We start from the raw sequence: 23,457 nt of genomic DNA on the forward strand, positions 1-23,457 counted from the left end.
AACCAACATTAATTGAATCAATTAATTTTGAAATAGCAACTGTAATGAGGTACTCTATTGTAATTGCTTTATTCTCTGATCTCACCAACTTATTCCACAATTGCATTCATATTTAATGTCATAGACTCATAGAATGGTTTGGGTTGGAAGGGGCCTTCAGAGATCACCCAGTCTGGCCCCCCTGCCATGGGCAGGGACACTTTCCATTAGACCAGCTTGCTCAAAGCCCCGTTCCATCTGACCTTGAACAGTTCCTTGGAGGGAGCATCCATAGCTTCTCTGGGCAACCTGTTGCAGTGCCTTATCACCCTCATTCTAAAAAGTGTCTTCTTATGTCCAACCTACATCTGCCCTCTTTCTGGTTAAAACGATTGCCCCTTGTCCTGTCACTGGAGGCCCTGGTAAAAGTCTCTCTCCGTCTGCCTTAGAAGTCCCCTTTAGATATTGAAAGGCTGCAATAAAGTCTCCCCAGGGCCTTCTCTTCAGGCTGAACAACCCCAGCTCTCTCAGCTTGTCTTCATAGGAGAGGAGCTTCAGCCCTCTCTGATAATTTTTGTGGCCCTTCTCTGGACTTGCTCCAACAGGTCTGTCTATTTCTTCTACTAGGGACCCCAGAGCTGGGTGCAATACTCCAGGTGAGGTCTTGATGAGAGTGGAGTAGAGGAGGAGAATCACCTCCTTCAGCCTGCTGGCCATGCTTCTCTTTATCTAGCCTAGGATATAGTTGGCTTTCTGGGCTGCAGGTGCACATTGTGGGTTCATGTCCAATTTTTTATTCACCAGTATCCCCAGGTCCTTCTCTGCAGGGTTACTCTCAATCCCTTTGTCCCCAGCCTGTATTGATGCTGGGGGTTGCCCCAACCCAGGTGCAGGGCCTTATACTTGGCCTTGTGGAACTTCATGGGGTTTGCATGGGCCCACTCCTCAAGCCTGTCAAGGTCCCTCTGGATAGCATCCTTTCCCGCAAGTGAATCAATGGCACTGCTCAGCTTGGTGTCACCTGCAGACTTGCTGAAGGGGCACTCAGTCCCACTGTCTATGTCATTGATGAAGACACTGAGCAGTATTGATCCCAGCACGGACCCTTGAGGGATGCCACTCATTACTAGTTTCCATTTGGACAGTGAGCCATTGACTGGAATACTTTGGGTGTGGCCATCCAGCCAATTCCTCATCCATCGAGTAGTTCATCGATCAAATCCATATCCCTCTGTATCACAGATTGTTCTCAGTGGCTGAGAATTTTCTGAGGTTAAGAAATGGCTGCTAATTTTGAATATTAATGTATAATTACTATTTGGCTCATCTTGACCAGGTTCTGAATTTTATTGAACCTCATTTGTATATTCAGCTATGCTATCATGGTGATTTCATAGCTGGCACAGAAATAACACTGCAACAGGTCTGTCTGTTGAGTACAGTTTTGTTGCGGTGGAATTTGCTTTCTCTTTGTTTACATACTTCATTACTAGGATTATGTCTGTTTGCATGATCTGTTGCCCAAGTTTCCATATGTTGTAATTCTACAGCAACACTTGTACAAATACACAATATGACCATACACAAACTAGAAGTGAAGTTTCAGCTCTCTTCGAGTAGGGAATATACTTCTCTCCTTCAATTAATGTTTATTAAAAGTCTGTCCTGAGGCTGAATTCTACACCTAACTCAGAGCTGTTGTGGAGGGGCATTCAAAAAGATGAGGTGTGATTTTTATGTGAAAATTCAAGCCATGGTGCTACAGTAGGAATCTCCTTCATCATTGCTTCTGCAGAAGAATTAAGTGATAATGTTAGCTAGACACTGTTAAAGTGTGCCCGGTTCGGTTTATCTCACATTTGTTTTGATATAACCAGGAACTCCCACAAGAAGGGTGATCATCTTTAAAAAGTGGCCCACGGTTGCTTTCCAGTTAGAAAGACTTACTGAACTACTTCATTGTCCCATCAAATGTCTATGTACCCTTTTTCCCTGAAAAGAAAGGATATAAATTTCAGAGGGGAAACGTGCCCAGATGGAAATTTTGATGTTAGGGATTTTGGATGTTCTCGAGATTCAGCAAACAACTAAAGAGGGTAATGAGCTAGACAAGAGATGCTGCATTTATGCAGTGTGCAGGTCGCACTGGCACTAGAAAGCCTGTGCACTGTGTTCTGTAGGTGTGAGTGTCTGATGGGGAATGTCTTCACCGCTTTTACCCGTGAAAATTAGTCAGTAGGGGATGTGATGCCCATGTCTGCCTCACATCCTGCACCAGAGGAATCCTTTCCTGTCCATATGAGGTTGCCTAATGCTTCTTGTGACACATTTCCTCCATGCCAAAGGATAAACATTAAATGCCAAGAGATCTACACAGAAGTGCAGTGGGTTTTGGTAGCTACCAGCCTTCTGCCTGTCACTGTCCTGCCTATCTGCAGGACTCTTTGCCATAGAGTTATTTTGCATCATCTGGCAGGCGGACACAGCTTTTGCTTGATACAAGAAATAATTTAGTTTGTGCTTATAGTTTCTATTCAGTGATCCATCGACGATCCCTTAGGCCATGATTAAACAAACTTTTCGGTTGATACAGTCTTATTTCCACTTTTATCTGTGATGTAGAATTCAAGCCCTCGTATACTGCTGAATTACTTACGGAGGGAGATACAAAAAAGCAATGACAGGTTTATTCTCCCATGAAACAGCTGAACAGAGGTGGAGCTACATAGTTAGATCTGTTTTCAGTAAGATTCTGTGGGTTTAGTTTTCTCCTGACTGTGCTTCACGTGGCACAGAGATGCAGGAGGAGGAGGAAAGGAGGTTTAAATTTGTTGTATGCTTCCCCTGCTGGAATCAGTATATATTCTCCTGAACTGGCTTGGGTCTGAGAACAGCTGGGAAGCAAAGCCATTTTCCTCCCCAGAGGGTTACAAGCACAACCACGGGCATTTCTTGAAGCTAGTTTCCCGGCAGTTAGTATTCCTATACTTTGCCTCAAAACTCAGAAGCATAACAAAGAAACAATTCTTTTATTTGCAAAATGAAAAAGATATTGCAGACTTTGATTTCTGTTTTAAGAGCAGATTTTTAAAAAGCCAGCATGGAAAAAAATCCTGTGGAAAATAAATAAATAAAAAAAGAGCACTTTTAAAAGCAAGGAAATAGCCATGTATATGAATATGCCTGCTTGGTTTCTGTCTTTGTATTGCATGCTGTAGCCTTTACATTGTGTGCTTTTTTTGCTTCTTAAAAATTCACAGAAAATTTAGTTACCTATTCGCATGATGCATTTTACTGATCCCCCTTCATCAGCAGTTTTCTTTTATAAATGAAAAAATAATATCTGTATAGCAAAGTTCTGGTTTGCAGTATAATCTTGCGAAATTACGTTTTCCTAAATTCTGAACATGAAGATTTTTTGCCTTAGATGGCTGTTATATACTAGATTGGCTTGGATCAGCTTCTTGATAGTGTTAGAGACCAGACTTTTGAAGACTGGTGAGTGAGACCTTGTGTTTTCCTCCCTCAGAGCACGGCGGTTATAGGAGTACTGGCTCAGTACTTTGGGTTATTTCAGTATCACACATAGAAACATTGTCTTTTTTTTCTCCGAGTTCCCAGCGGTCATAAATATTTCCCTTGTTTTCCAAGATAAAACTTGGCAAGCAACTACTGGCCTAGTTTACTTTGAGCTTTTGAGGTGTGGAGGAGAAGCAGCAGCAGCTCCGGGAGTTTCACTCTCTCAGGGGTGTGGACATGGGTCTGTCCACTGCCCCACCGGAAAGGGGGAGGCTGGAGACTGTGTCAGAAATTTGCACTGATAACATGTTTCGTGGCAAATGTATCTCGTGTCTGAGTTATGAGCAGCTGTCAATGCTGTCTGAGTTTATAGCTTCTAGCACAGGCTGGAAAAGGTAATCCCACACCTTCACTTTTAAGAGATGGGCAGCGTGTGTGAAATTTGAACCCAAAATAAAGGTTGTGGAGCTAGTCTAATCAGTTATTAACATTTAATTAAGGAGTCAATTGCCTCTGTAATCCCAGAGATGTCCACCGATAGTTCTTGGCTGAGTACAACTGCAGATTCCTCCAGTAAACAACCTTGCTCTGCAGGCAGTGCAAGTTTCTGACTCTGCAGGGTAATGGGCAAAACTGGTGGGATCAGCTGCCAGGACAATGTGAGGCTCGAAAATCTGTTTCTTGATGCCAGAAACAAAGTGGTGAGTCATTGCCAGTGGCCAGCCAGGCATGCCAGGGCTCCAGCCAGTGCTGGCAAGCGTGGGGAGTGGGTACAGGGGCGCAGGCACCTGGCTCCCATCTCCACAGCCTGCGTCGTTGCAGAAAATACTTTTCCAGCACAAGACCCGCTGTTCCTGGGGAAACTGTAAACATATAGAAAATGTGTTGGGACTGGTGCTGAACGTGTTCGCTGACACTGTATGAAATTTGGTAACACCTTCAAGCATTTCAGCATTTGTCTTGTCTCTAACTTCTGAACTGCACTTTATGGCAAATACGACACTAAAAGCCTTTCTTAGAAAAACTGGACTAAGGACTGTTTTTAGACCACACAAAGCTTGGCAGATAGAGAAAGTTATTTTTGCAGAGTTTATTTTCTGCATAGTTTCTTTTTATTTAGAATAAGTATGAGGCACAAGCTGCTCAGTGGGCCTCATCTGTTGATAACAGTAGATGCCACAACCAGCTCAGGCAGCCCACATCACTGGAAAACGTCAGCAGGGACTGCAAGGGCACAGGGGGAAGTATCTCAAGCTGCTTGTTTGATGCTTAATTCTTTCCTGAGCATCCACCTGTGACTAGTGTTGGGTACAAAGAGCTGACTGGGAAGATGCAGGGTCAGATCTGACTTTTGGGGTCTTTTGGTCACATTGTGAGCAATAAATTGGGGTGCACATTTGCAAGGGAGCCAACTGCCTGTGGGTGGTGGTAAATGCCTGGTGAGATTTGGCAGTCCAAGCCCACCAAGGTAAATTAATCTAAATGGTGTTTATGGATATATGTAAACTTTATTAACATCTGTGTGATCACTCTAGGATATTTAGGATGTAAAGAATGTAGAATGAGGCCTAATAGCCTTAATAATCTGTTATGAGAAAAAAAAAAACAAAAACCTAATGAGGGCCCATAAAGTCTAATACTTCGGAAAGTTTTGACAACCTTTTACTTTCTTTGGCAGGGCAATGGGAGTCAGAATATTCTGAGGGTAACAGTGTCATGAACTGGCAGGGTCAGATTGATATTTTCCAATGACCAGTTTATATCTCAAGTGCTATTTATGTCTTGATAAATGTGTCTTATAGCTCAACAGGGGCATGCTAAATGCCTTTGCAAGCAAATGCCTGAGGATAATATTGGATAGTCACTGAAATGATGTTGCAGTAAGTGCTAGAATTTGCCAAAACTTTCAGTAGCTTTTTACTTCCAAAGTTATCTAGAAAAAAAATGGAAATACTTGGGGCCTGTGCTAATAATAAAGTCTGAGCATCTGTGTCCCTGGGCAGCTGGGGGGCGTGTGAAGAGGCTGCCTGAGGGAATTCATCTATTGACCATCACTTAGTGAGGGGGAGCAGAGAGGCCACCATCACATGACAGATGCGTGAGGACTGGACGGGGCCAGACAGATGACAGATCCCTCTGCATATTCTGGGTGACGTGTGATGTCCTGAGTTGAATTTGTATGTGTGAAGTGGTTTGCTGACTTGGACTGGGTCCTGAGTAAGAGTTTGCTGGGCTGTTTTAATTAAAACACAAAGCCCAGGGAAGCTAAAATGTATCAAAACTCTGTTGATTATGGTCAACAATTAGATACCTTGTAGAAAGCAAAATACTTTCCTAAATCTCCTGAATGCCTGAATCTTCACAATGTTCATCGGCACCATTTCTTCCTGGTCCCTTAGACTGGAGTTTGCACAAGGACGTTCTTTTGCTTTTGATATCAAGTGATCCTTACAAACATGATTCTGGGTAGTCCAAATGTCTTGCTCAGAGATGAAGCTCCACAACTGAACCTCCTTGCAGTGGTACTACAGACTGCAACTACTGAGGCAGAGGGGAGGGAGCCATAGGGAATCAGCCCCTCCCCAAAGAGTCCCATAGCATCCTGTGAAATACTTTGGGATCTTCTTAATTTTGAGACCAGCAATAAATTTATCAATGAGAAATTTTCTATAATCCCTGTAAAAACTGGAAGGTCATTCTGGTGTTAAAAAGTACATGCAAATTTCTGCAAAAAAATGGAGCAAGCTTTCATTCCTGCCTTTTGACTTGTAGCATTGAATATTTTTAAAATTACCTACTCAACAAAAAGGTATAGAGAATAATAATTGAAGAAGGAAAAGCAAAGCTTAGAGCAGGGGTTCTCAAAATTTTTAACCAGGGGGCCGGCGCGCGGATGCAGTGGCAGGCAGTCATCTGCGGCTGCTTGGTTTCCCCAACCCCCGGTGGGGGGGGGGGGGGGGGGAGTCTGTAAATACTGGGGGCCGGATTGAGGACCCTGGGGGCCATTTCTGGCCCGTGGGCCGTTGAAGAACCCTGCCTTAGGGTGTCCTTGATAGGTTGAATCCCAAGCTTCCCGGGCTGTGAATTAATCTCATGTTTAATTTTGCCAGTTTAAACAGCTTCTGTTTAAGAGTACTCAGAAGTCCATCATTCATATTTGTCAAAAGGAGCTCACTTGCAAGGGTAGGATTATGACCAGCTCAGCTTCCAATGGATGTACCCTTCCATGGAGCATGGATATGTATCATTTGAAATATACTCTCTGCTTGAAGGGAAGAGGCAGGAAGCTGGATGCGTTATACTTGAACGAAAAATCCTTTGGCAAACTTCTCTGGACACAGGGAATTCAATACCAACCTGATGGTACAACAGGCTGTACTTAAAGCTCAAAGGTAAGTTTCAGGATTAAGTGTACAACTATTTTCCATTCCCCTAAAATGTGCATGAGATGTTTTTAGAGATTACAGTTCTCTAACCTGGGCCTAGTTTTATCAACCCCTGAAGAATCCCATTCTCCAGTTTTGTGGGTTTTGGCTCTGTCTGCAGGGACTCACACACACCCTCAGTTGCTACCAGCCTCCTGCCAGGCAGGAATGATGTACAGGACTGCGAGCCTAGAAATGTCCCTGCTAAACTGAAGCCACCAGTGTTGATCTTTGAAGTGGCTAACTGCTGGATGCAGTTTTGCAGAGCTCCAGGAAATATTAGCCATGGTCCTGGTGGTTGTCGTGTTCAACATCAGAAGATGTATTCCTTAGCTGTGGGGTTTGTGGTTGCAGATGCTGAATCTTCACCGTTGCATGTTCCTGGTCCAGGATGGAGCTTGCTTGGGCAGAAGATGAGTCACTATGGCTACTTTCTTCTTTAGAGTGGATTACTCGGGAGTGGCCATTAAGTAAACACATCAGCAGCTCCCACAGGGGCAGCTAGTGATAAACTCACTACAAGGCAGTAACCTCCAACAGTTTTTGGAAACTGATGGCATGGCTAGGCTGGCTCCCTCAGGTGACCTTCTGCCAGGCTACTGCTAGCAGCCCACAGGATCTGATTAGCTCACCTGTAAGCACTTTCTGTATTTCAGAATTAAGCTATTTCAGGACACGGATATAAATATGTACTTTGTCTGTTAGCAGTTCTGTTTGTATTTTGTGATGTGACATCACTGCTCAACCTGAGAAACTGCCAGTGATCCTAACAATCCTGGTATAAAAGAAAGAGTATAAAATCACCAAGCTTACAGAAGTGGGAACTCACAGGAGTTCAGCTTCTGAAGCCAGTGAAACCAAACAAATATTTCAAATATTTTTTCAGTCTTATGTAGGACCTAGGGCCCAGGTGAGTATCAGAGTAAATGTAATTTGTATAGGCCAAGCACATTTATAACTTTCCTTGGAGGGACAAGACTTGTGGGCAAAGGTTACATTTTATTAGTTGATCTGAAGTAGTTGGGAGAGACAGACAAGCATTTAGGCAGATGAGCTGGTTTTCAGGGTAATGCAATAGTCCAAGTGATTTGGCAGATGCAGAGAGAGCAGATTCATGAAGTAGAAAAGTTTTGCTTTTGTAATCTTTCACTGAGTGTGTCCCTGTGGTTTGGAGATGCACTCCAGAAGGCTACTGGTTCAAGTTTGGTTTTTTCCCCAAGGTTAGTGTTGCAGCCTGACGCAGGACCCCCTGCACACAGTGACCTTGCTCCCTTGTGCACCAAAGCTAAGTCAAGTCATGCTGGGCAAACTTGTTCCTGCTCACCTTGGTTCCAAGGCTCACTTGTCCTCTCCCTCCCAAGGCCGCTGCTTGCTGTGACCAGAGTCTTTTCGCTTCCCTGGCTCAATGCAGGTTTGCTTCAGGGTTTTGCTTGGGTGGTGAGCACTGCAGGCTTTTAGTTTAACCCCTTTGGAGCATACCAAGGAATTTCTCAACTAAGAAGTCTTCGCTTTTGAAGCATAACAGCATAATCTTCCATATTAATGGAAATCTTGAAAAGCAGCAATGAAAATGAGTTTGGTGGGGATTGGAGTATCTCTTTTCTTCTCTCAACCTCTTACTCCCCGTGGCTGTGCCTGTCACTCTGATCTGAGGAGAGGCCTGGCTCCAGAAGCTCCCCCTCTTAAAACAAGAGAAGTGCCCTGTCTCATCGTCTGGCTCACCAGCTTCCTTGTGTTGGTTCCCCTGTGGGGCACAGGCCAACAGTTTTCATCTGGTTTCCAAATCTGATGGATTTATCTTCAAAGAAGTGCCAAAGATGTGTGGACTGTGGATGGGTAGGTTTGCTTTGGGCAGGCTGAGACATGGTCAGCACATAATACAAAGCAGAGCTTGTAATATATTACAGGCATAATCCACCACATCACACTATATGCGTCTGCACAAAGAAATGAAAGGAGCCATGAAGAAAGTAAACAGACAACATAATGCAAGGAAACACTGTAAGAGTGAAATTTCATATTCTTTTGCTGAAGGATGGCAGCCCTGTGATGCACTGTATCAGGACAAGGAGCTGTGCTGGTAGAGCTGTCACAGTGCTTTCCCCTGTTTGCTTGATCCTGGTGGAAACATGATTTAGCAAAGGGATAGAGCTAGTACTCAAAGAGGTGAGCACTGTGAACAAATAGATGCCTGATTATTTCTACTTTATGTAGCTTTTATCTTTAATATTCCCTGTGCACTGGGGACAATGGAAACTGATTTAGGATGACAAAGAATAAAGAAAAGACTTTTCTGAATTATTTCTGATTCAGAGATTCACAGCAGAGAATCTGGCATCTCCAAATCATAGAAGAGATAGTATAGGTTGTTTCCAAATCATAGAATAGAAATCATGGTGATGGCTCTTTGAAAGAGCTGTCGCAAGGAAAACGAGAGATACTGGAGAAGAACCTGGCAGCCTTTGTGTCAGCAGATTAAAAGTTGTCAAAATTATGTAATGAACAGCATGAAAATGAGAACCAAGTTGTCTGAACAAAAGCTTACTCAGACTGATGGGTTGGTTGGAACAAGCAGAAAGAAAATTTGAGAAGTGTATAAAAATCTGTGAGGTCATAGTGACAGAAAACAAACCCACATGCTTGTGTTTGGAACAAACAGGAGATGTGGTGTAATTGGTGGATGATGTAAGGATCTTGGGACTTCAAGAGGGAGAGTGACGAGAGGACACAGCTGTTGCCAAAAAGCTCTTATGAGTTCAAGCGTCCCTCAGTGCAGTGGAGCAAATCCTCTAAATAAGAAAACAGCAGCACAGACTGGACCTTTGCCAGATTTTTCACAGGCACACTGATGGATTGAGGCTGGAAGGCTTTGCTGTGTGGTAGTAGCTGTGACCAGATGCTGCAGTCACAGGGTGTTTCAGGGCTAATTGTGTCACTTTTGTGGGTTTTGACAGGCTTGCTAACAACTATTTCTGAACTTTCTGGGAGAGCAAAGGATGGGCAGGGGGTGGGGCTAGTAGTTAATCCAAGCCCTCCTCCAGGAAAGGAGCCTTTGAAGATTCATCCCCCAGCATTGGGAAACATGAGCTTTCTGGGCCAGTCTGGTGGCCATGGCAAACAAGGGACCGAATGATAATCTCAGTCCTGGGAAGAAGACTCAGTTTGCAAAGTAAGGGCGAGCTGGAGAGAGAATGCTGCCGGGGGAGCTGGGGTTGTCAGTGATGTCTATCCAGCAGGAGGAAGGTGGGTGACAGCTGCGTGAACTGCCTGGGTGTTCATCGCCCGAGGCTGTGCTTTTCTACAAATGTTTTTTCTTTTCAAGAAGTACTACTCAGCTTTGTGAAAGCTGCCTAGAAATTCCATTGTTCCCCCTGAAGAAGTTGAGCAGCACAGGAGCAGATTTACAGGGGTTCTCAGGTGCCCTCCTTGCCTGGGCAGTGAAGGGGGCTTGAGGAGCTGGCAGCAATCAGGAGGGACCGTGGGCTTTTGCTGCAAAAAGGTGACAGTTTAGGCTTGAGGTGCCCCTGTAGGCACACAAGAGGAGGAAGAGCCTTGACAATAGCAGTGCATGTCAGTCACTGCAGAGAATGAACACAAACCACCTCCTGCTTCCCCATCCCTTGGCTGTTTTCATAGAGCTGCTTTTAAGAAACCACAAAGAACATAAAGGGGGTTTGAAGACCAAAATGTTTTTTTCCCATGATGACAATGCTAATTGGTCCCAATGTATACCATGCAGTTCTTCTGGTGTGAGTCTAACAGTTTACCAGAAATAAAGTAATCTGTGGCTTCATGGGGCTGAAAATACCAGTTATGCCCTTTGGGGTGAAGTAGCTTTAATTATGGCACCACCCTGGACATTTTGGAACTGAGCCTTGACCTTCATTAACATGGGACAGGCTTTGCCACTCAGCCCGGTGTGCATTGTGCATGCATCTGGCCATCTAGGGAAGAAACTGCTGCTGCCAAGTCTCCTGAGGGCCTGGGGAAGGGGTTAAACACTGACTCACACAAGAGTGGACCATGGTTGCCGCACTTCCCAGTCTGCCAGATCAGGCTGGGGAGGGGGGCATGGGGCAGGCTCCCCAGTGGCCTGGGAAGTGGACAGCCCTCCTCCTCGGGTCCAGAAGAGGTGGTGAGATGCTTCCTCCAGCTGCCTGGGATGCACTGCTGCTACCGAGACACCTTGCTCACACAAGAGGTCTTGGTGGCTCTTGATGTGCATGCATCAGGTTTGGTGATGTTGTGGCCAAGGCTGCCCAGAGGGGACCTGTCCTGTGGCAGGCAGATGTGGGCAGCAAGAGGAAGCCTGCAGCCAGCTGAGAGCTGGCACAGCACCTTGCTGGAGTTGCACCACAGCTTCTGGCATGGGGACCTGGGGTGGGGGCTCGGTGCCCTGTAGCCCAATGCTGCCCAGCTTGTAAGGCTGTAGTATTCCAAACTGTATTCATTTGACTTCTCATTAAAAATCATCACTATAGTTGCAGTTTAAGCTGATTCTCTAATCTCAGGCCCAGCTGTAGGCCCAGCTGAAATATTTGTGCAAGCTTTTGTGTGGTTGATTGGTTTGGGGATTTCTTTTACTTTCTTTATGGAATTATAAGGCAAAATCTTTCCCTCCAACTGAAAAGTCTTTTGCTCACGCAGTTTTTTGCTTCCCCAAGACACTGCCTAAAAAAAATTAGAAAAAAGCCCACCTCACCCTCCAGCTCTTTGTCCTCCTTCGAAAAAGCATTACCAAAAGGGACTGTTCCTGATCAGAGTAAGAATTTTCTTTAGAAAACCTCAACTTTTCATAGACAGGACAAATTTAACATTGATACATACAGTCCTGTTTTTCAAGAAAAATTGTCAGCAAAGAATGTCCACTTTAGTTGAAAATTTTGCTTTCTACTGAAAAGAAATTGAGTGAAAAGTGTTGAACCTGAAGCTTTCCTGTCTGGTGCCACAAGCCTTCTCCTAGGTTCACCCAAAATCTCATATGAAGTAGCTTGTAGAATGTCAGTGTTCTTAGGTCAAACTCTGAACCTTCATCTAAACCTCATCTGTATCCAGGGACAGCTTCCATGTGCAAACTTAATTTGCAAAATGATGTCTCTGTGGCTATATCGTTACTATTTTTAATTAAGGTTTCCTGGAGTTGTAAGAAGGCTTAATAGGTCCTAAAGAATGAACTGCTTTGTTGCTTTTTTTTTTTTTTTTTGACAGTAGAATATTTAAAAAACCCCACACTACAGCCACAGCCCAAAATCCAGACACTGAGATTCCAAAGAAGGTATCAGTAGATCATTTTTTGTCCTAAGAAACTCTGGTAATATTCTTTCCTGTTTCTCTATGGGAAGTACAGAGAAAATCCAAACGTGACTGGCAACATTAAGACATTTTTTTGCAAATTTTCTGCATAAATGAGTGCTTGATCAAATGGAAATTCCCAAACTTTTCCTGCTTCATATTTCCTTAATACTATTTCTCTTGGAGCTCACTGCTTATATATGTAAAGCCACACTCTTGCTGAACTAAGCGAACAGCTGCATCAGATACAAACTCCATGAAGGGTCTGACATGTCTGTGGTTAGCCTTCCAAAGTTTTGCAGAGGAAATATATAATCGAAAAGCTAACTGGTAATTTTAGTTAACCCCGTTGGTTTTTTTTTTTTTCTTTTTGTCAATGGAATTTGGTTTGTTTTATTGGCCAGTGCATGGCATTTTGTCTTGTTTGTGTTATTTACAGAGAAAGCAATCAGTTTATTTTCTGCACTGTTTTTTGGGAAAAGTAGTATTGCTGGTCGCAACCCCCCTTCCGCTAAGCCATTGATATAATAGCTGCTGACTGATGTATTGATGCCTGTCTGGTAAGTAAATAAAAAAATATAAATCTAGATCTGGAAAATTTGGGTGAATGACTCATAGACTTAATGTATCACCAGCTGGAATTGAGAGAGAGACTGTACAGAACTGCTTATTAGAGCAGCAGAATGAGAGACATGCATACAGAGGGATTTGAAAGGTCTCGTTTTGTGAGTCTTACTGCCACAATGCATAGTTGCACTGAGGAGGGAGAAGTTTGAAACACTGTGTCCTAATCCCCCCGGGGCTCAACATTTTGCTTAGACATGGAGGAATGTAAAAATAACACCATTGGTCCTGTAAAGTTTGGCTCAACTGTCAAGGAGAAGACAGTGAAGTTACACAGTAGGTAAAAAGTCATTATAGGAATGTGAGTAAAAAGTGTGTTTACTGGCCAGCCTGCGCAGTGAGTGAGTGGTGGGGGACCTCTGAGAGTCTCCTTTCTCCCATCTCTTCTCCTGGCTATAGTTGTTTGTCTTCACCAGGGAACTGCTAGCTGTTAGCAAGCAAAGGTAGGTAGCGGTCCCTGGCTTCTGTCAACTTCGAAGAAGCTTGTATGGTGTCTTCACCACAACAGCAAAACCCCATGCCCCTAAAAAATAGGAAGTGCAGCTTTACTGTATTTGCACAGCCCCTCATACTGCTTAGGGCTGCATCTACCTCCTGAGCAAATAATTGCCAGAATTGTATGCTTGTGTTTCTGTGTCAACAGGCTTTTAATAGCATTTTGTGACTACCTCTCTTTTGCTTTCCTGTGATTTTGAAGAGTAGTCCTCTCTTGATAACTCCTGAATGACTGCTGTGAATTAAGTGCCTTTCACATTTGGAGGAGGAGGATTTTGCAGAAAAAAAAATCATGTGGCATGCTGCAAAATGAAGCTGCATGTTACATTTTTAATGAGAGATTTCAGGCTACAGCACTGTGCATTCATCAAATTCTCCATAGAGTGCTAAATATCCTTCTGTTACTCCCACAAAGAAGTGTGGAAAGTTGTCTGCTATTTTACTCCAAGGAACCCTCTCTTTGCCTTGATTTGCTCTTACAATTGCTCTGTGTCAGCCCTTGAGGTCTGCATTGTGAGACCTTCCTTTCTGCAGCGGTGGCACATGTCATTGCTTTTACTGAAATACAGTTTAGTACAAAGGCCATTTAGTAAATGCCAGCATTCATTTGGAAGAATTCTAACATTAGCATTTTCTGTGCTTGATACTTACACAGAAAGTGCTCTATCAGTGCTCCCATTGATTTCAGTGGAGCCAATCACACATTTCAACTTCCAGAAGATGCTACAATGATTAGCAGGTTGGGGGTGAGAACACTTTGGTTTTGGAGACTTAATGAATAGGTCGAAATAATCTTTTTTAAAAAAGGCAGCACCCCCCACCCCAATTAAAAAGGGAGTTTGTGATCTTTGTTCTCCTGACAGTGAGGAATTAGACCAAGTGAGAGCAAGTGTACAGCAAAGAGAGAACGCAGAGTCAAGTTTATAGTAACATAATAATCTCAACTGGCAACTCTAAGAGGTTTTCTTTCTCTTTTAAATAACTATTTTTTGTGGAAGAATCTTAGTCTGCTTATAATTAAGTCCTAAAGCCAGGCAGCCATTTAGGCCTCATAGCTGGTAATTTGAGGTCTCCATATGAGTGTGTTTTCCTATGTTGACACTCATGTATTTTTGGGGGAAGGAGGGGAGGGAAGATGAGTATTATAAGGCTTTGTTTCCTATGGGGTTTTTCATGAAGTGCAGACAAAAATAGGCTTAAATCTAAACTGAAATTGCCAGGCATGGATTCTGAATTGTAGGTTTCTTGCTAAGCAAAATGATCCAAATGCAGCCTAGCCTAAAAACACAGATTCTCTATCTGAACTGGATATTGCCACTTATATCAATTAGAATCAAATGTGTGAGGAGCATTCGACTTCTGATAAAGCCTTGGTGATTCCCCTCTATCCTCCATGCGTGTAAAGAAACATGTACCTTGCACTAGTGCATGCCAACAAAAAAATGCTGTGCATGCTAACTCTTGTGAACTAACTGGGTATCTGTATGCCAGTGGATGTTCTACTCTCACATTTTATGTAGTGGCAGATTTAAGTATTTGGCAGGCACATTAGCTGCCTATTTTTAAATATTTATTCCTGTGCTTATTTTACTTTCATATGCTGCTGCAGTAACAAGTTACCCGTACTTAACCAGTGATTTTGTATATTCCTCCAAGAGACTAAAACCAGACACAGTAGATATAAAGAGAAATTATGGTAAGAGGGAAAAAAAAAAAAGAAATTCCATTCCCTAAAAAGGGAAAGAAAATGCAGCTTTTCTATATTTACACAGCCCTTTATACTGCTTAAGGCTGCGTCTACCCCCTGAATAAGTAGCAATCATTTATCTTGCATCTGTTAAAGAAAAATGTACAGTACAAATGGGTTGCTGTGCAGAGTGTCTGCAGGTGAGTGAGGGAGCAGATGCAGGGGGATGCTGTAACATGCATTGCCCAGGGAATTGGATGTTGTCAGAGCTCCTGCTTGCTCCTGGCATCTTTCTGGGGGTGTATGGGAAAGGACTTTGGGAACCTCATAGACCAAATCTGTACCAGCTCTTTGCCTTGGGGAGGTGGTGACTATCCATGCAAATGATGTGTCAGAGAGAATACTCTTTAACAGGCATTAGGGGAGCTCCTAGGAAGCAACCCCAGGGTGGCTTGGTAGAGTTGGAGGTTTCAGGCAGGATTTGGGAGGGGAGGGTGTGCAAACAAGCAATATCTTTAACATCAGTCCAGCTGCTGATGTGTTAAAGTAAAGCAAGTGCTTACCTATGTGTGGAAACTGAGACAAGTTCTGTGGTCAAGTGAACCGAGATTAAAAAAGAAGAAATATATGCTCTGAGGAGTCTAAAGAGGATGAGTATTACTAATGTGCTGCTGGCTGGAGGACTGACTTGACACAGTCCCTGACAGCGCTTACATCTCTTGCTTGCAGCTTGGCTGGTGCGGTTTATTATCAGGAGTAAGATTTGTCTGATATACATTGCCACTAAGTTAGAAGGATCATTTTCAGATTGTCTATGGGAAAATGTTTCAAACATGGATGGTTTAGCTTGTTTTGTAGCTTTGTTTTGGTTGGGTTTGGTTTTTTGTGGGTTTTGGTTTGGTTGGTTTCTTTTTTTGTTGTTTTTGTTTTTGGTTTTGTTTTGTTTTAATTTCCTTTCTCTCTGTGTTTCACTTGTTTCTGGCATTGCATTGCAGGTTTCTGTGACTCCTGTATCCCGTTTTAATCTCCTGATCTTGGTTTTGATGTGTTAGTAAAGTCTGCAGGACCAGGCTTCTGTTTCACTGTGATTTCTTTACTGTTGCCTCCTTTCTCTATGTGTTGTTTCTTTTACTTTTTTTTTTTTGCCTCCTCATGCATTTTTAGCTTGTCATCACATCCTTTTGTTTTTATAGAGAAGGTTATGTTTTAGGCTCTGCTTCTAAAATATCCATCCACATATTTCAAGTTCAAATTTAGTAATTTCAAATAATCCCATTGAGACTGCTGATGTGTTTAAATATAGCTTTACATTTAGCACTTTTTTGAATCAGAAGTTTTGTAGATTTGAGTTTTACTAGTTAAGAATGTCTTAACTGTGTTTTCTTCTTCAAACCAGAAATGCTTTAGAAGTTTTTGGCTGCAACATGTTTCTTATGTGTTGTTTTAAAATCTAAACTATAAAAATGAAGCTAAAGAGTTTTGATCTGTAAAACAACTAAATATTTGTGCAGCATATTCCTGCCTGTGTGAATTATCTTGTCAATCAAATTGTCTGTCTACAACTACCCATTCTGGAGGGCCATACTTACTTAATAATCTGCTTTAAACTGATGTAACATGCACTCACTGAAGATTTCCAGTAATTTTAAAATTGTGATTAAAAGTGCTGTGAGACACAGTAAGTGACATTTGTGTGGGTACAGTGGGATATCAAAAGGTTAAATGACTTGCTTAACACAATGAGTGGTGTCTGTCTCAGTCTCCTAACCTAGCCCCCAACCAACCATTCTTTATAAATAAGTACTTTTGTCTTATTTATAAAAGCAAAGCCTCTGATGTATGTTATTCTGATGTGTGTCTGTTCCCAGGACATTACATTTCTGTGGATACATCTTATGAGGGTGAGAAAGCAGTGCTGTCCAGCCCTGAGCTGTACTCGGAGGAGTGGAGCTGTGTCAGGCTGATTTATCAGATAGCGACAACTGCAGAGGCTTCACCCAATCCTGCCAGGCTCAACTTGTACTTGAGGCAGGAAGGAGAGAGCTTTGATCGTTTGCTGTGGTCAGCCAGGAAGCCCTCAGACAGCTGGCTTATAGCGAGCTTAGATTTAACGAACAGCACAAAGAAGTACAAGGTAAGCCCTTGATTTTAGAAGGTGCCGCAGGCTTTTCGGTGCATGTGCTGGCATGTACAGACTGCTTTTCAGTGTTCCCACTCAGGGTCCTCCTGTTCCTTGGCTTTCACACCCAGGGCTGGCAGCTTGTGAGTCAGTCGATGTCTTTGTCCCTAAAATCAGGGGTGGCTTAAGTCAAGCAGTCGGTGCCCTTCCTGGTGAACACATGGTGCAGCTCACGGGGAAGCACAGCCAGTTGAGCCATGCAGTGAGGATGCCTCACCTCGCAGCAGCCCGTCGGAGCTGCTGGCATCCTGCAGCAGATACGGCACCTCCCAGGTCTTGGGTATGCAGCTGCGCTCACTTGTTCCTGTCCTCTGTGCCCTTCTGGAAGGAGTCAGAAGCTGAGAGGAGAGTATTTCTACCCCAAACCTGTCACATTGCATCTCTCGCAATAACACTTTGCATAGTCACAGCTGAGGAATCTGGAATCCTGCACTGTTATGTGAAGTGTGGAATCTTGTGGCCTTGTCTCATTGTCCTTCAGTGTGCCTTCTGTCCTCAAGAAGAGCATTGACTCTGTCTTTAATGCCTTCTGCCAAGCTCTTCCAGCAAAAGCACCTCTCCTGACTGTAAGGGCAGTGAGCCCCCCATGTATATTTAATTTCTTTTCCTGTCTATCCTGTTTTAATATCCAGGGTGATAATGGCAATACCAAAACCCTAAAATTTACAGTTTGGTTTATATTGTGCAGATTGTACTGGAAGGTGAAATGGGACAAGATAGATCTGCCAGTATAGCAGTTTTTGAAATCAAAATAACTCCTGGATATTGTATTGGTAAGTACGGTCTGCTAAGCTCCCATATTCTCTGCATAGAAAAAATTGCCTTGTCAGCAGTTTTAAAACTGAATTAAAGGTTTGGGTTTAGAAGAAAGACAATGGCTTTTTAATTAATGAAAAATTGGCTGCCATACTTGATATAGGTATTTTTGAAGCTAAGGTTGCACACACTTAATATGTGTTTTTATTCACCCATCTCTGTGATATATATAGACATTTCACATACAATAATTCATTCTAAAGCTATTTATTGTTCAAGCAGGAACAAGTGTTATATTTTCATAAAACTAGATTGCTGCAAATACTACAACATAACAGCTGCAACATTCTTTCTGCTGACTGCCTGCTCATGTTTCCTTTCAGTGGCATCTTGCAGGCTGCAGTCAAAACTCTGTTGACACTTACTCTTACTGCTATTTCCTCATGACATTTGCCAAAAAAAAAAATGCTAATAAAGTTCAAAAATTTAAGTGGCTAGAAGGCTGGGAGACCTTTGCATTTCTGGGGAGCTCTTGTGGAGCCCAACTGAATTGTCCCAATTCTTTGGCTCTGTGCAGGAAACAAAGCAGTCTAATTACTTCCATTAAATACTGGTTCTGCTTTGCTTCTGGCCATCCCTGATTTACAAGTGGAAGTTCTGCTCAGACTGTTCAGTTCTATGAAGTGGTGGATTTTAAATTTTATTTTGTTCTAAATTACAGAAGTCCTGTATTGCCAAATAAAGAAAAAGATAAGTCAGACTGAACAGGATGGAAATGAAAATTTTATCAAAAATTGTGGCTAAGTTTGTTTCCATGTATGATAAGTTGTCAAGTGCCGTGTCCAGTTCTATAAATATAGGTAGTATCTGCACTGACATGTGTAAAATAAGGCCAGCGCTTAGGAATAGCCTCTATTCCAGTTTCTGTAATGAAAATGTGTGCACTCAGCTGGTGATGTCTGCAATTGCAGAATGCGATTTTGAAGAAAATCATCTTTGTGGCTTTGTGAACCGCTGGAACCCCAATGTCAACTGGTTTGTTGGTGGAGGGAACATTCGCAATTCTCAGTCTGTCCTGCCCAAAGACCACACACTTAGCAGTGAACTGGGTAAGCAACAAATGTGAAACAGCAGTATAGTGGAAAATTTGAGGCTGTGATTCACATATGACTCTTGTACTGCAAATTATTATGTGAGTTCTTTCCTTTCTCCTGGCATTGGGTGGGGTAAGAATGACCTATGTTGAAAAAGGGATTAGAAAAAAATGGGGGGAATTTGCAGAAGTTCACACGAAGTTTCCTGTAAGCTTTTAATAAGGTTATTATGCCTTTTGCTAGGCTTCAAAATTACTCAAAATAAGGATAAAATTTTGGATGGACAGGGGTAAAATTCATCTTTCTGTGGAGTCTAAAGGTATGGAGCACAGTTTTAAAATCTTGTATTGCCACTCTGTACACCTTGCAGGGGTTTTCCTTCCAGTCGTTATTGGGAAAATTGAGTAGGAAATCTACAGAATTGAAACATGTTTGGAGAATCATGGGTTAAATTGCACAGTTTAGGAGTTTTTGTTTCTTTCAGTTAGATGTGCTGTTGATGCAGTCCGTTGGAGGCAGAATGCTGTAAAGACTTAAAGGATTTTCAGCACTTGCTCTGCGTGAAATTTTTGTCCCAGCCACCTTGTTGAGAGGAGAACATTTTACACAGTCATAGAGAAGGGCTGGGGGATATCTTAGCCTCTGATGTAGTGTTGCGTGAGGTACTGCAGCAGGTGACAGCCAGGAGGTCTGGCTGCTGCAGCACACTGCGTGACTCAGACAATGTGACACTTGTGATGGTGCAGACAATTGCATCATGGAAAGCAGGGTTGATCCTCTTTCCTTAACTCATGCCACTGTGCCTTTTATTTATTTCACAATTGTGTGAGTTGAGTACAGAGTGTCAGTCCAGCTCTGCGTTACCCCACAGCACCTAAATGCTGGTAAAATTTTGATGGAAGTTTAATTCATCATAACATCAACAGCAGACAGTGCCTCTGCCTATTAAACAAAGTACTGGATGTGACAGGAAATGCCACCAACTGAGAGGGACCTGTTTTCTTGTAGCCACAGTGTTTCTTTTTCACACTAAACCCTCACTGCTGACCGTTGAATGAGAAGACCCCAAGAAGCCAAAAGTCACACAAGAGCCTTCCTTTTGCAAGAGTTGTGTTACAAAGGTACAATCAGCTAGGGAGATCATAATTAAGCTACGAAATGTGCTAAAACTGCAGAGCAAAAATGAAGACCAGAACTTCTTAGGCAAGTACCACTGAAATGTCTCCCGTCCCCTGGCAGTGGGGAGGCTGGAGCTGACCACAGCCAGGCAAGCCCTTTCCCCTCCTTCTAGTGGAGTGAACCGAGAAGTGACATCTCCAGGTTTGAGAACACTATTAGCTAATTGATATAGTGGTGTAGACATAAACCTAATGGCACAGTTTGCAGTGTCCATGCTGAAGTACCCGGTCAGATTGGCACTTCATTCTCCTCTAAGCTTTCTACTTGTGAGGAGCCATTTTTCCCTTCATCAGCTGACACTGTTTGGTGTTGTTTCTAGGAGTGTAGAAGAAGAAAAATGACATGCACAGTGTATCGATGCACATGAATGTGTCTTGTTGAAATCAAGATAGCTCTCTGAAAATTGAAGCCAGAGAAGCTGTACCCTTTGAAAATCCTGCAGGTCATATTGGGTGTTGAGGGGAGGGAGTCTACTCGTCTGTAGTGCTTTTCTGTTTATTAGCATCTCACAGAAGTCTTTTTAAAGGATTTTACAAAGAACCAGTCTGTTCAGTAAAGATAAAACATTTAGAAACCAAATCCTAGATTGAGCAGAATTATTCAAGCAATGAAATGTGCAGAATAAAGGCATTTGCCAATTCATTTGATACATTGAATGAACTACTGAATGAAATATGTGAGGAAACATATGGCTTATAATCTTGTTCATTTGCTTGGATTGCCTCAGTAAAAATTGCACTTGGAAGAAGATTAAATACTATACTGAGCTGTTGGGAGGCGGGGAATTTACTCAGCTGTAACACATTTTTCCATTTATGAATGAGTCCCAAATTCAGAGAATTTATTACTTTCTTTAATATAAAGATCTTGAATAAAGACTTCAGAAAGAGCCAAGACTGACTGTTTTGCCAGTGGTATCTTAGCCAAACAACTTCGCACATAGGAGGAAAGGAGAAAAGAAAAAAATAATCTCTTAGAATTACTAAAATTTCCTAGGAATCAACCATTGTTGTCCAGGTCATAGAGATACATGTCTAGTCCCTGCCCATCTCCTGATACTTCTTGTAAGTGGTGTCCTTTAAAGAGCATCCTTATACCCACTTTCTTTTATACTTTTAGGTCACTACATGTATGTGGACTCTGTTTACGTCAAACATTTTCAGGAAGTGGCCCAGCTAATCTCACCAAAGACCATGGCCCCAATGTCTGGCTGCTTATCTTTTTATTATCAACTTAAGCAGGAGAATAGCATTGTTTTTACGGTTTACTTGAGAGACATGAGTGGCTTTTATGAAGAGATCTGGAAAACAGACAGTGCACTGAGTGCGGACTGGGCACTAGCAGAAGTTGACTTCAATGCGCCGTACCCTGTGGAGGTAAAGCAATCATTCCTGTACTGTCCAGCTGTGACTTCCAGGTTGCATCAGACATCAGTGCCGACTCAGGCCAAGTCAGGAACATGGCAGTGGCTGTCCAGTGTCTGAAAGAGGGTTAGAAAGATGCTGGCGATAGGTTGTTTCCTTTGTCCACTGCATAAAGGTCAAGGAGGACTCACTTTCCATACGGCTTGATTTTCAGCAAAGATAAAGCCAGGTGAAGTGCTTGAACAGAATAGTTTAGGAGGTTGTAGAAGCCTACTAATGTGAAGTCTTTCAGTTCCTACTAAATAACGTCAGTGTTCTCTCAGGCCTTATGTCTGTGACTCGGGGATCCATTTTTGAGGAGGTGGAGTATCACAAAATAACGCCTGCTTCCCACTGCAGAAGAAAAATTATAACAAATATTTGAGCTCTATTCTCTACCTTATACAATCCTGCAATTCAGTTTTTCTGTGCTTTCACAAGATAGAGTCCAAACTTGAGTCCTAATAGTACAGGAGTCCTTAGATGCAGAAGCCAGCTCTCTGTGGTTCATATAATTTATTTCAAGAGTATCAGAAAGAAATTGAGTTTCTTATTTCCTAGAGTTTACTAAAATAACCCCAAATCTTAGAAGATTGAAATAAACATAAATATGTATGTATAGAAAAATACACACACATCTATGTATAAAAATATGTGTGTATATATATACATACACACATGTATTATATCTTAATACAGGTAAAATATATATTCTTATATCTAATACATACAGAAATATCTTAGAAGATTGGAATAAATAGTGTATATGTATTATATATAACACCTATACTTACATGTATAAAATATATATTATATATGTAACGTATATACACACACACTCTCCCTACACACACTCTCCCTATAGATACACTTCTAATGCTAGGATTACTATTAAATTGGCTTTCATTCCACTTGCTTTAACTCCACAAAAGTTACTTGTTAATTCACGATAAACCTGCAGATTTTTAGAAATTAGTAGCGGTAAAGCTAATTTTCATCAGATGTTACATAGTCCTTTTATACTTTGTAAAGTCAGCAACCAAGTCATCCATTTGAATTGTCAGACTTCAAATGGTACGGGAAAGGAGATTAGATCTGGTAAGGTCTCATAATACCGAATAGTAAGTGAAGTACTTATTCAATAAATACAAAGTAACACACAAGGGGAAAAACAGTCCTAGCAGTACGGATAGAAATAAATTAATGATTACTTAGAGCTGGGAATTACTGTGGTTAGTTTTGTGAAAATTATCCTCTCAGTTCCTAGGGGCATTCATAAAACCATTTGGAATGTTGGAAACGATACTGGAATAAACAGCAGAACAGAGGGTGTCGTACCACTGGATGAATGGACAGGGTACCCCTGTGTTCAGCAGAGTATGCAACTCCAGCCCTCTCAGTTAAAAAAGAATATCCTAGAACTACAAGAGGGAGATGGGTATAATCAATAGTGTGGAGAAGTTAGCATTAATGAAGTAACAGTTTTCAACCTGTAGAAAAAAACGACTGAAGTAGAATATGGTAGAGGTTCATAAAAATTATGAATGACACAGAAAAGATTAACTGTTCCCTTTCATTCATAATTTAAGTTGCTGTTTGAAATTCTTAATTACTGGATAACAGTAAAATAAACCAAAGGGAAGATTTTTTCCTACATCACATAACTGTAGAACTCACTTCCACAGCGTACTATGGATACCATTATTCTGATAGTTCAAAAACTGATTAGACAGATTAATGGGAAAGAAAGAATCTGTCAGGAATGCTATGTGATGGAAGAAGAACTGAAAACTTGTCATTGCCTTCAGTTCTTTCTGTAGGTAAC

General features: G+C 42.1%; 1 protein-coding gene across 1 annotated transcript in view; it reads left to right on the plus strand.

Moving 5' to 3' along the window:
- Positions 1-23,457, plus strand: part of MAMDC2 (MAM domain containing 2) — a 63,113-nt gene that overhangs the window by 16,264 nt on the left and 23,392 nt on the right. Inside the window, exons 3-6 of the mRNA XM_040579163.1 lie at positions 16,890-17,155; positions 17,889-17,973; positions 18,928-19,065; positions 21,349-21,605. Of these exons, the coding sequence (XP_040435097.1) occupies positions 16,890-17,155; positions 17,889-17,973; positions 18,928-19,065; positions 21,349-21,605 (746 nt within the window). The remainder of the gene's footprint in view (positions 1-16,889; positions 17,156-17,888; positions 17,974-18,927; positions 19,066-21,348; positions 21,606-23,457) is intronic.

This window comes from Falco naumanni, chromosome Z (assembly GCF_017639655.2).
Source record: "Falco naumanni isolate bFalNau1 chromosome Z, bFalNau1.pat, whole genome shotgun sequence".
In the NCBI taxonomy this organism is placed as follows: Eukaryota; Metazoa; Chordata; class Aves; order Falconiformes; family Falconidae; genus Falco; species Falco naumanni.